Here is an 11803-nt window from a genome sequence, read left to right as displayed (position 1 = left end):
GATGAACTTGAAGTCATTTCTCTCCAAGGAAGCCTTGAGCGATGGACCATAGGTTCCCATACCATCCTCTGAGTTTAAGTTCTGGCAAGCCATCATATTGGCTAACTCCGCCATTGCCTGAATGTTTGAAACCTTTTGGCAATTCAATTCTTTATGACCAATGATTCCACATCGATAACAAAATTTTGGTAATTTTAAATATTGAAAACCATACCATTCCTTTCCTCCGTTCTCATTGTCATCAAAGTTTCCAATTGCCAAAGGTTTACTTATGTCCAACCTTACTCTTATCCAAAAATATCTCTCTAAAAGAGGTTCTTCATCCCCTGTTTCTTCCTCTTCTTTTTCCTCAATAACTTCATCTTTAATTGCTTTCTCCTGCAACAACCACCATTTTTGCACCCCATTCCCAGCATCTTTTTTCAACCGTTGCTTTTAGGCCCCATTAGTTTTTCGGTAAGTTACTTATCCAGGGAAATGCAATTACCTGGGTAAGTTTTTCTTGGGAAACACTTACCCAGGTAAGTATGTTTATCCATGTTCTTTTATTTTCTAAGTAAAAAAAGGAAATGACTATTTTAACTATAAAAATTCATTATTAAAAGGAGTATTTTTATCCCATTAATATGTTGGAAACTTTTCTCTAAGTGAGAATGCTATTTAGCTCCACTTTGTTGAAGGATATGTTGGGTTCAATTTTTGCAGTAATATCGGATACCCATTCATTAAACAGGGTTCAGCACCGTGCAGCAGCTGCAGGAGGTATTTTGTCTTAAAAATAAAAAATAAAATAAACCTTTTAACCCGGTCGGACTTTTTGGCTCAATATCATATCTGGTTCTTTGATAATTCGGCGTTATTATAATGAGCTCATTGGTTACCTTACCACTTTTATATGGTTACACGTATCATAGTCGAACTCTTTAGAGTTTAGACAAACAAACGTGTCTGATTTTTTATTTTCTTATTTATTATTGGTAAAATTACAAAGATAGACCGAGAAGCAAAGAGTGTCCACTGCACAACCCTGGCCCTGGGCGTCTGCAATTGCAAACCTCCCTTATCCTTCACTTCCTCCCGCTCTTTCTTCTTTCTTCTTTCTTCGTCTTCTTTTTTAACTGATGCGGTGGTAACTATCTCCTTTTTTCTTTCTCTGTTGCACGCCATGGCAGTTGCCACCGTGTCTTCACGCTTTCCGCTCGATTTCCGAATGGTGTCGACTCCCCAATCAACAACAAGTACAAATTCGAAACGAACCCTAGCTTCTTCGGCTGGGGTTTCCGTCAAAGCATCTCTAACCAGCAATCTCACTGCCCCTCTCATCGGTGGGAGCGTTTCCGCAGATTTTTGTGGTCAGAAAATCCGTCCTGCGTCCCTCAACCCGTCGTTAACTTTCTCTTCTGGTTCTCGCGGCAAAAGAGGGGTCGTCACCATGGTAATTCGTTGAGCACATGCCTCTGTATTTATCATCTAGGGTTTCGAAGCTGTTATGATGGGATTCGTTGTTACCGAGAGTCCATGCTAATTGTTTCCCTGCATAGAATTTGCTCAATTGTGAACTGAACAATGATATGGATACCCAAAAGGTTGTCTTTCCATTCGTTCATTTCGATTGTATTGTTTATTGGTAAATTGGCAATTTTAAATGATTGAACGTTTTTTTTTTTTGCTTTTGGAATGGTGCCTCACATTGTACCTGGGTGGTAATTTGTATTTTCCTAATTTACTAGCAAATTGGATTGTCTCCCATGGGAGGTGCAATATCTACTCGGTGTTCCTTCTCATAGATGTAATTAAAGAGTTTCACTTCAGACTTTCTGGTTGTTTTCAATTCTATACTAGAATGTAGCTGCATATGATAATAAAATTGCTCCCAGCTTTCCTTATTGTCCATGTATTTTTCTTCTTTGTAAACAATAAAATCTATTTCTGTTGTTGGTTGTTTGGACTTGATGTGGCATTTGACTGGAATTTTCTTATTGGAATCTGAAGAGTTCTGTTTACCTGTCTTGACTTATTGAGGAACAAACCACATCTTTGCGATTGGTGTTGGTTCCTTACACTTATAGAAATTCTTTCTTAATATTTATTTGGAATGGTTCACATTCAAAGTTTACATTTACATCTATTGTACCAGTTATACTGTTCAGATGTTATATTACTTTGCCTTCTTGATTCTCACTGAGTTGTGGAAGGCAGCTTGTCTTTTCTGCTTCATTTTCTTGTTGGTTCCTGTTGCATGTAATTATATATCATGTTGTTTTATTTGTAGTTACAATCCTTTTTTAGGTTTTCCGAATGTTTTTGTCTGAAACAGGTCATTCCTTTCTTAAGAGGAAGTGCATGGGAGCAACCTCCTCCAGATTTAGCATCTTACTTGTATAAGAATCGAATTGTATATTTGGGCATGTCTCTTGTTCCTTCTGTCACAGAATTGATCCTAGCAGAATTCTTATACCTTCAGTATGAAGATGATCAGAAGCCAATTTACCTCTACATTAACTCCACTGGGACAACCAAGGTAGGTGGTGCCATAGTGGTCTTTATTCAGACAAATCAAAATTTTCTCTTCATATCTAATTCAGAATATTTAAAAAATTGTAATCTACTAAATGTCATCTACTCACATACCCAAAGAAGGATGCTTAGGGTGTTGGATGTTGGAGCAATTATTTAAATACAAATAGCATGACTAGGCATATAGACCATGAAATTTCATTGGCTGCATTAGGTGGCCTTCCTTGAGTCATTTTAACTACATAATATTTCCATCCATAAAGGTTCAAGATGCAGATATATTTCACGTGCAACAATCATATGATGCTTTTTATCCTTGAGTCATTCATATTATTACACATTACCACATGGGTTGTTGTGGTGGCGGTTTTTTCTCAAAAGCTTTTAATACAAAGTCTACCTCAACTTCATCAATCATCATAGCTTGCATAGAACTTTTCTCCATATGGTGCTGTTATATTTATTAGAGTCCTTTCTTTTATATTTTTTTCTCCAATTATTAGGACATCATTTCTTTCTTATGCATATGGGATTCCCTAAGCTTGTCAATATATTTCTTACCTTTGATATTTTTTTCCTATTTTTCCAGGGTGGGGAGAAGTTGGGTTATGAGACAGAGGCATTTGCAGTCTATGATGTAATGAGGTCATAAATCTTTACCTTTTCACTAAATTATGATGTTGGACACAAGGATCAAAGTATCGCTATCGGGTTTTGTATCAGATAGCTTGGATACAGTCATACAGATAAGCTTTGGTAATGCATGGATACAAACATAAGATATGGAAGCCCTTGGATACACTAGGGAAATGCATACAAGTCACATAACACCAAATCTAGAGCTGAATTATCTATACATACAGTATAAACACATTAGAAATGCACACTTTAATAGGTTATATGAAGAGAAGGCCTTAGCAAATCAGGGGTTTTTTCGACCCTACAACTTTCAGGTGGCCTAAGAAAAGAGGGAGGGTCTTATGGAGGTGTGTTAGGGCTGCTTTACTTTGGACAGTTTAGGAGGAAAGGAATAACAGAATTTTTAATGATATAGAGAGGCATGAGGATTCTGTGTGGGAATGTTTGCTGTTTAGGGCTATTAGCTAGGCTAAAGCTTTGGACCTTTTTTCACTTTTCTCCTTTGATGACATACGGAGAAATTGGGAATTAGTTGCTAAAGCTTCTTCGGTCAAGGGCAAACCTGTTATAACCTGGAAGCCTCTGGAAAAAAGCTTGACAAAACTAAACTTTGATGGAAGTAGCCTTGGTAATCCTGGGCCCTCTGGGGGAGTATTTAGGAATGCAGAGGGCCAGATGGTTGCTTTATTATCCAGTCCAATTGGAGTGGGAGATGCGGTTAGTGCAGAGGTCCAAGCTGTTTTACAAGGGGCTCAAATCGCTAAAGAGGTGAACATCAGAGATCTGATCATAGAAGGTGACTCTAAAGTGGTAATAGGGTGGCTGAAAGAACTGGAGACAGCAGCTTGGCCTTTAAGGGGAGTGTTGAAAAGATTCAAATGGCTAACTTCTAATATAACAGTCAGAGTTCAGTGGGAGAGAAGATCGGCAAATAGGCTGGCAGACCTACTAGCTAAATAAGGGGTGAATAGGGGTCAATTATTCTGGGCTACACTGTAATTTATATGGTTTTTGAGGCTGCATCTCACGGCTCTTGGGAAAACTAAATGCTGTATCAGTTGTAAACCCAACTTAAAAATTTTTAATGAAATGCTTTATTATTCACAAAAACAAAGTTATATGAAGAGAAACATTACAATCAACAATACAAACACTCTAGAACATGCAAACATTAGACAATGATTGCCACTCTATTTGGTTTTTAAAATTATAATTTTAATTATATTAATTTTTTGGGGAAATTTTATTTATTTAGTATTTTATACAAATAATAACTCTATTTATTTCAAATAATAAATATGTTTTCATTTGTAACATATAATTATTGTAAAATAAATCATATAAATCATTTAAGGTAGATAAAATAAATTGTTTTTATGATTTTTAGTTCTTTTTTTTTTTATTTTTGGGGAAAATTAAATCTTAAATTATTTGTTTCAGTTTTTATAATTATAATTTTCATTTTTACTAATTTTGTTTGTAAAATTTGTTTATTTAGTATTTTCATATAAATAATAATTCTATTTTTCAAATAATAAATATGTTTTCATTTTTTCATTGTACAAAGGACCAGTTATTAATATAATCATACTTTACCTTCTTTCAAAAAAAATATTTTTTCATTTTTAACATATAATTTATATGTAAAATAAAACTTATAGATAATTTAAGATATATAAACAAATTATTTTTATGGTTTTTAGTTTTTATTAATTTTTGGGAAAAATAAATCTTAAATTATTTATTTTAGTTTTTATAATTATAATTTTCAATTTTTATTAAAGTTCAAAAACAGCCCAAAAGTGGCCAATATTTCAAATTCGGCAAACTTAGCACCAATACACTTCCATATTGGTGCATATCAAATCGTATCCACTGATACAACGCGATATGGCCTGGTATAGAGGTGTATCATGTCAATACACACAACTTCTAGGATATGTACCCAATCATAGCATATCCTGTATCTGTGGCCATGGATACGGATACAATATGCCCCGTATCAGGAGTATTGTATTGATACTTTAATCCTTGGTTGCACATAGTTGTCAAGGCAACTTGGTGATTCTATGTGATAGTGGAGCGCCTAGTCACCTAGGCAAGTGCCTATGCCATCGAAATTTATAAAGAAAAAAAAAACTAAATTCTAGGTCAGTTCCCTAATTTTACATACCAATAACATGCATATAAATTAAAAAAAAAAAGAACAGCAATACACTTTCTTAATAACATTGATTTTCCACTCAAAACATAGCAAATCATTGCAAAATGACATTTTAAATAAATTTATTTTAATATATCAAGCATAACACTATATGTTATTAATCATTGTTTTTTGTGTCTTGAACTTGTCATACTTGTAACTATATGTAGTTGTATGGGAAATTTCTCTCTCAATTGCTTTCTGCAAATTAGAAAGCTTTACCCATTTTGAAATTTCTGACAAGTTTTCCCCCCATTTATTTTGCTTTTCAAGGATTGAAATCTTGCCAATTGAAATTAGAAACCCTGAATGGAAAATTAGAAGGGACAATGTTAATGCCTAGAGGAGCTTATTGATGACAAGCAAATACTTGGGGATGCTTTTCAGTTATTTATCAAAAAAGAAAAAAGCAAGTACCTGGGTATCAATATCCAAATTAAGGAGTACTGCACATCAAGACATAGGAAGATCTTGTCAAGATCATTAGAATACCATAAACTACCTTGCTCCCAAATCTTAAACCAATACCTTGAGGTCCTAAATGTCACATTGAACCTGATGTTTCAAAAATAGTGGAATGATGCTGACTATAATTTTACAAGGACAAGTTCTAGTAACTTTGTGTGCTTAGAATCCCAGTGTTTTAGATACAAACTTAGGGTCCGATTGGTTTGCAATTGGAATCGGAATTGGCTGGAATGGATCCTCACTCCCTACGCCCTAGGGATGGGGAGGGAATGGCCATTCCCTCAAATGGGAGATAGGATTCCAATTCCGCCCAACCAAATGGTTGGAATCGGACTGGACCATTCCAGTTCCGGTTCCAGACCCCTATTCCTGCAAACCAAACAGACCCTTGTTCCTGATAATTGAATACCATAAACTCTGTTTTGTTGGGGGAAAAAATGAAGCCACTTTCTTGGCAGAGCAACTTTTCTATTTTGAACTTTGCTCAAGCCAAAATCATCTCTTGCTTTCAAAAACTACCTGCCAAATAATCATATGATCCTTTTTAGGCATTCTGACTTGTCTTTTGATGATATATAGATTATAGAGTGCACAACCATATATGTATATAAAATCTAGGGTAAATTGCTGAAACCTCTGCCGAAGTTTCTGACTGTTGCTGAAACCTCCCCCAAAGTTTGGTAATTGCAATCACCTCCCCTGAACTTTCTAGCACAGTTGCAAATAGATCCCTTCTGTTAGAATCCTCTAGCAAAAGGCATGAAAATGCCCAAAATACCCATGCAGTTACTTTTGACCAAAATGTTTATTTTCCATATTTTCTCTTCATATCAATCGCTACCCAAAACCCTTCCAATCTCTTTTCCAAAATTGATCTATTTTCCAAATTTTCCCTTCATATCAATCACTCAAAGGTAAAGCTGCAACTTCAAACTCTCTTTTTTTGTTCATAAAATTTGTATTATTCTTTTTTCCATAGAAACCAGCCTCAATAGTAATTGCATGGGTATTTTGGACATTTTGTGCCTATTGTTAGAGGATTCAAATAGAGGGTGTCTACTTGCAACTGTATCAGAAAGTTCAGGGGAGGTTTTAGAAATTTACCCTAAAATTTATAGAATATGTAACTTTTGTGCAGGAGGGTTGCCCTTACATATTTCAGAAAATGCTAGTGTCCTGAGTTTGGTTAACATAGCCCTTAAATCAGAAAAGGAAAGATGTAACACTCCAAAACCTCCTTGAGTTTGAATGAAATCATGTATATGCTTTGTCCTTTTGTGATTTTAGGGTTGTGTGATGGGCAAGGCCTGTTGACATTGATCTACATATCAGAAGTTGGAAGAATCAATACCCTTACAAAAAGAGACAGAAACTGCCACATGAAGACTTCTAGAACAAATAAATAAATAAGAATAATGTCAATATACTTCTTTGCACAATAGTTTACTGATAATAGGAATTGCTTATCCACAAAGTCTAAAGCCTAGATGAGGATATTCTTTTGTATATTGGTTGCTGAGAAATACTAGTGTTTTACTTCGGGTTATAAGTGTATAACTTGTCAGGAGGTGGGGGCATAAAGCTTTATTGGAAGCCTGGAAAATCGTCATCATCATCTAAGCCTTATCCCAAATATATGGGGTCAGATACCTGAATCCTATTTTGCCATTCCATTCTGTTTAGTGCCATATCCATTGTCAAATTATGAGTGCTTAAATCATTTCTCTACTTCAATCCATGTCCTTTCTAGTCTGCCTCCAGCCCTTCTAGCCCCTTCAACTTGCAACAGATCACTTCTTTGTTACATATATTAAAATATCATTATGTCAATTCATATGTTATTTTTATATTTGTGAAGGATTAACCTTGTTGACTTGTGGGCTGATAAAAGCCGAGCTTCATTTCCCATTCCAGGTATGTTAAGCCACCCATTTTTACACTGTGTGTTGGTAATGCTTGGGGAGAGGCAGCTTTGCTTCTGGCTGCTGGAGCAAAGGGAAACCGTTCGGCTTTGCCCTCTTCTACAATAATGATTAAGCAGGTCTGCCCTCACAACTAGTGGGTGCTAACGTTTTAAACTTTGTTGTGTCATGTATGTATTGTTCTATAGCTTGGCTTTCCACTTTGACTATGCATTTGTTTCTATCTGGTTGATCTAGCTAAGTTGATTGGATATTAGCATGAAACAATTTATTTTTCCTCAACCAATCTGCAGCCAATTGCAAGATTTCAAGGTCAGGCAACAGATATTGATCTTGCAAGAAAAGAAGTGAAGAATGTGAAGGAGGAGTTGGTAAGTTTTGAACATCACTCCAACTACATTATGCAATTCTTCCCTTTGTATCTACTTTTTTCTTATTAGTAATATATTGACATGAATATGAAGAAAGATTTGCTATGATTTGGCTTTAGTTAATATTTTCTATTGGAAAAAGGATAAAAAGTTTATTTATGATTTAAAATCCTTCTGGTTATTTATTTTCATTCTCACAGCATAACGTATGATAACTTGTATTCTACCATTGCTTAAGGGTAGTACCTTGTTGAAATTACCTGAGGCAGATCTGATATAATTTTTATAAAAAAAATTCCTTGTTTAAGTTATCCAACTTAAGAAAAATCCCATCGTATAACAATTATAATTAGCATTGTGTTACAACCGCTTACATCAGGTTGCCCATTAGAATCAATTTAGCACACAGGTTGCACCTTTTGTCGCTAAAGGTTATACACTCAACTGGTTTTTTGCCTCCAATCTAAATTCACTAATACTTTAAACCTTATCCTGATAAAGGTAATAAATCTTCAAAAACTTCATTTTTCCTTTGTCCTAAACCCACCAATATCCTCCCTAAACATTACTAAAACCAATAAAATCAATTCTCAACCATTCACTTAATTTCTTCTATAGTCTACAAATTGTATTACTTATCCATCCTGCCTATCAGAGATTTTGATTTATGGTTTCAGATATGGTCTCGAAACCATATCTGTTGTATTACCAACCAGGCTGACAACTTGAATCCTTCTATTGAACCTGGTTTTTGCAAACATAGATTTTCTGTTTGACCAATGTCTTTATTGATCTATTATTGTAGATACAGGTGGGATTTGTGAAAAGCAACTTTAGCATTTACTTATCCAAACAACAAGGATTTAAATCTGTAGTTCTGCTAAACCTTTGTGCAAGCTTCTTATTTGAATTTGACATATATTTCAAGTTTTAACTCTGGTTTGAAATTGTATCATTGGCTGCAAGTACTTGCCTGTTAGTGAAGTTGGCTGACATTTTATTTACCGTACTTGGAAACAAAATTTTTTGGGATAAGTGGACTGCAATCCACCTCAGAAATCTGAATTGCAGCCTCCTCCTAGTCTACTAGTAGCCCCCCACACCCCCCTATAAACCGCATCCTGCCTGTGAATTTGGCATCAATCCACAGGCAGGATTCAGTCAACCCCTAGAAATCCTAGCTCCACCCTAGGGGTGGACTAAACTATAAAAACCCCTTTTTTTTTTTCCTTCCAAAGGTTTTCAATCAAGAATTCATTTATATGCAGAAATTCTATGATCAGTTAGGCCATAAGGAATGGCTTTGCTTGAGTGAGCAGTTAATTGATGAGTTTTGAAATAAATTTTGGATATTTCAAGAACACCTCCAAGAATGAAGTTTAACACACTATCCTTTTTTTTTTGGTAACTTAACATTATCCTATTTATTTGTCTATTTCAAGGTTAATCTCTACTCAAGGCATATAGGGAAATCGCCAGAGCAAATAGAAGAAGATATCAGGCGTCCAAAATATTTCAGCCCTAGTGAAGCGGTTGAATATGGTATTATTGACAAGGTATTCCATGAAGAACTTAGAAATGTTTTCTATTTTGTCTTTTTGTCGCATCAACATTTTCTAACATCATGTTTCTCTGTAGGTATTATATAATGAACGGGCAAGTGAAGATCGTGGTGTTGTTTCTGACCTGAAAAAAGCAAACCTTATTTAAGCAAATCTCAAAATCAGGTGGGAAATTGTATTTATACAAGCATTAATGCAACAATAAGGTTGAGGTCGTTGTCTGATTGTTGAATGATTTGGAAAAGAACTGCATTCATGTATGATAAATTAGGTTAGCTTAACTGTCCAATAATTAGCTCATTACTGGAATTCTGTTGAAAATAGTCTGCGTTTTTTGTCAGAACTCCTTTACAGGGTTTATGAATAGTTGGCATTATACCGTTAATACTGTTGAACAGATTTGAGAGCCCACACCACTAAGCTATCTGGTTTAGATAATTGGGACCAAATGATCTCACCAACCAGTTTTATCTCTCACTAGTGATTGTAGAATGATCATAACTATCTATTGTGGTTCCTTCTTTCCTCGATGTGGGACTTCAATAGACCTATAGTCACGCTCACCAAGTTGTTTTCCTCCAACAATCAATGACATCAGTTTTCCTTGAGGAACTTGTCCGATTGTCCTCAAGGTTCAAAGTATCGGAAACGCTAAGTGTATCAGAAAGATAATTTTAAGAGACATATCGAGATACGCTTTGGATACATATGTATCAGAGAAAACTAAGATGTGCATAAATATGCATGGAAACATTATAAATATTTTAATAAATTATAAAAACACATCAACAATACTAAATATAAGACTTCAATGAGGTGTATTTATATTATATTAATATATTTTATTGGTTTTATAAAAAAATATATTGTAGCTAATTATGATTTCATTAAAAATGTTATGTTTAACTATATATTATAAATTATAATTCTTAAGTTTTAGTGTTTTATGGGATGGAAAAAAAAAACCAACTCTCTTATTCAATCATAAAACATGCATTGTCACAATTTCTAAGTGGAAATATAATTAATAACTATTTATTATTTATTTCTAAAAATTATAAAAAATAAATAAATATTATATAATATATTCAAACAATAGTTATTAAAGAAGAAATTTCAATTGCTTTGTGGATATCATAGATCATCTATAGAATTATAATATATTCAATCATTGTGATCAAATGATAAAATATAATTAATTAATTATTTATTTTTTAACTCTAAAAATATAAAAATAAAAAATAATTATTAAACAAGAAATTTCAATTGGTCTATGGATATGATAGATCATCCATAGAATTATAATATATTCAATTGTTGTAATCAAATGATAAAATATAATTAATTATTATTTATTTTTTAATTTTAAAAATATAAAAAATAAAAAATATTAAAGAAGAAATTTCAATTGCTCTATGAATATGATAGATAAATCCAGTCCTAAAACATATTTATTTTTTATAGATAGAGAAAGAATTATATTTTCAATTTTTTGTTAATTTATATTTTCCCCAAATATCTCCATGAAATTTCCATAAATCTACTGATAACACAAAAAAAATTGTGATTTTGAATGTAAGAAATGTAGATCAACATAAATTTAAACATTCAAGAAAAAAAGAACTCACAAAATATTATAAAATTTTGAAAAAAATTTACTTATTTTTTCCATATTTTTTCAAAATTTGAAAAAACTTAAAAAAAAAATTAACGATTCACACTTGTGTTTTGCAAATTTTTGCAAATCTAACATTTTAGGAATGAGATTTCGAGTTTTAGAGTCATTTGGGGGTGAAAGAAACACTATTTCGGGAAAAATAAGCTTAATTTCCTTCATTTTTTTTAATTTTTGGTTGTATCTTTTTCATCGATACGCTACCGATATGCCCTGATACACCTCCGATACGGGTCCGATATACATAAAAAAATGAAACACCCGATTTCTATGTATATCCCGTATCTATTTTTCAAAGATATGATATAAGGCGTATCGTATCGAAATTTTAAACCTTGGTTGTCCCTCAAATAATTTCCCATGTCGAGCATGCCAAAAAAGATTGAAAAACAATTGCAACTCCCCCCCACCCCCTCTCAACTCATTTTTGTCTCCAACTTTGATAA

The 11803-nt window shown here is 33.6% G+C and overlaps 1 protein-coding gene across 1 annotated transcript; it reads left to right on the top strand.

Annotated features, from left to right (window-relative positions):
* The first annotated feature begins 895 nt into the window (after window positions 1-895).
* Window positions 896-10067, top strand: CLPR4 (CLP protease R subunit 4). Its single transcript, XM_088951217.1, has 7 exons — window positions 896-1435; window positions 2318-2521; window positions 3107-3162; window positions 7742-7868; window positions 8043-8120; window positions 9563-9676; window positions 9759-10067. Exons 1-7 carry the CDS (start codon window positions 1166-1168, stop codon window positions 9828-9830), a joined length of 921 nt encoding a protein of 306 aa, XP_088807343.1. The 5' UTR covers window positions 896-1165; the 3' UTR covers window positions 9831-10067.
* The last annotated feature ends 1736 nt before the right edge of the window (window positions 10068-11803 follow it).

The sequence above is a fragment of the Nelumbo lutea genome, chromosome 6 (genome assembly GCF_056320005.1).
Source record: "Nelumbo lutea isolate HS-2025 chromosome 6, American lotus-T2T, whole genome shotgun sequence".
Classification (NCBI taxonomy): domain Eukaryota; kingdom Viridiplantae; phylum Streptophyta; class Magnoliopsida; order Proteales; family Nelumbonaceae; genus Nelumbo; species Nelumbo lutea.
The sequence above is the reverse complement of the archived record's forward strand: the minus strand, read 5'-3'. Positions and strand labels throughout refer to the sequence as shown.

Bases quoted from the DNA above. Each gene is read 5' to 3' on its own strand.
- CLPR4 (XM_088951217.1), top strand. From the start codon at position 1,166: ATGGCAGTTGCCACCGTGTCTTCACGCTTTCCGCTCGATTTCCGAATG. The intron at 1,436-2,317 runs GTAATTCGTTGA...TGTCTGAAACAG, and splicing joins AAAGAGGGGTCGTCACCATG to GTCATTCCTTTCTTAAGAGG. The intron at 8,121-9,562 runs GTAAGTTTTGAA...GTCTATTTCAAG, and splicing joins AGAATGTGAAGGAGGAGTTG to GTTAATCTCTACTCAAGGCA.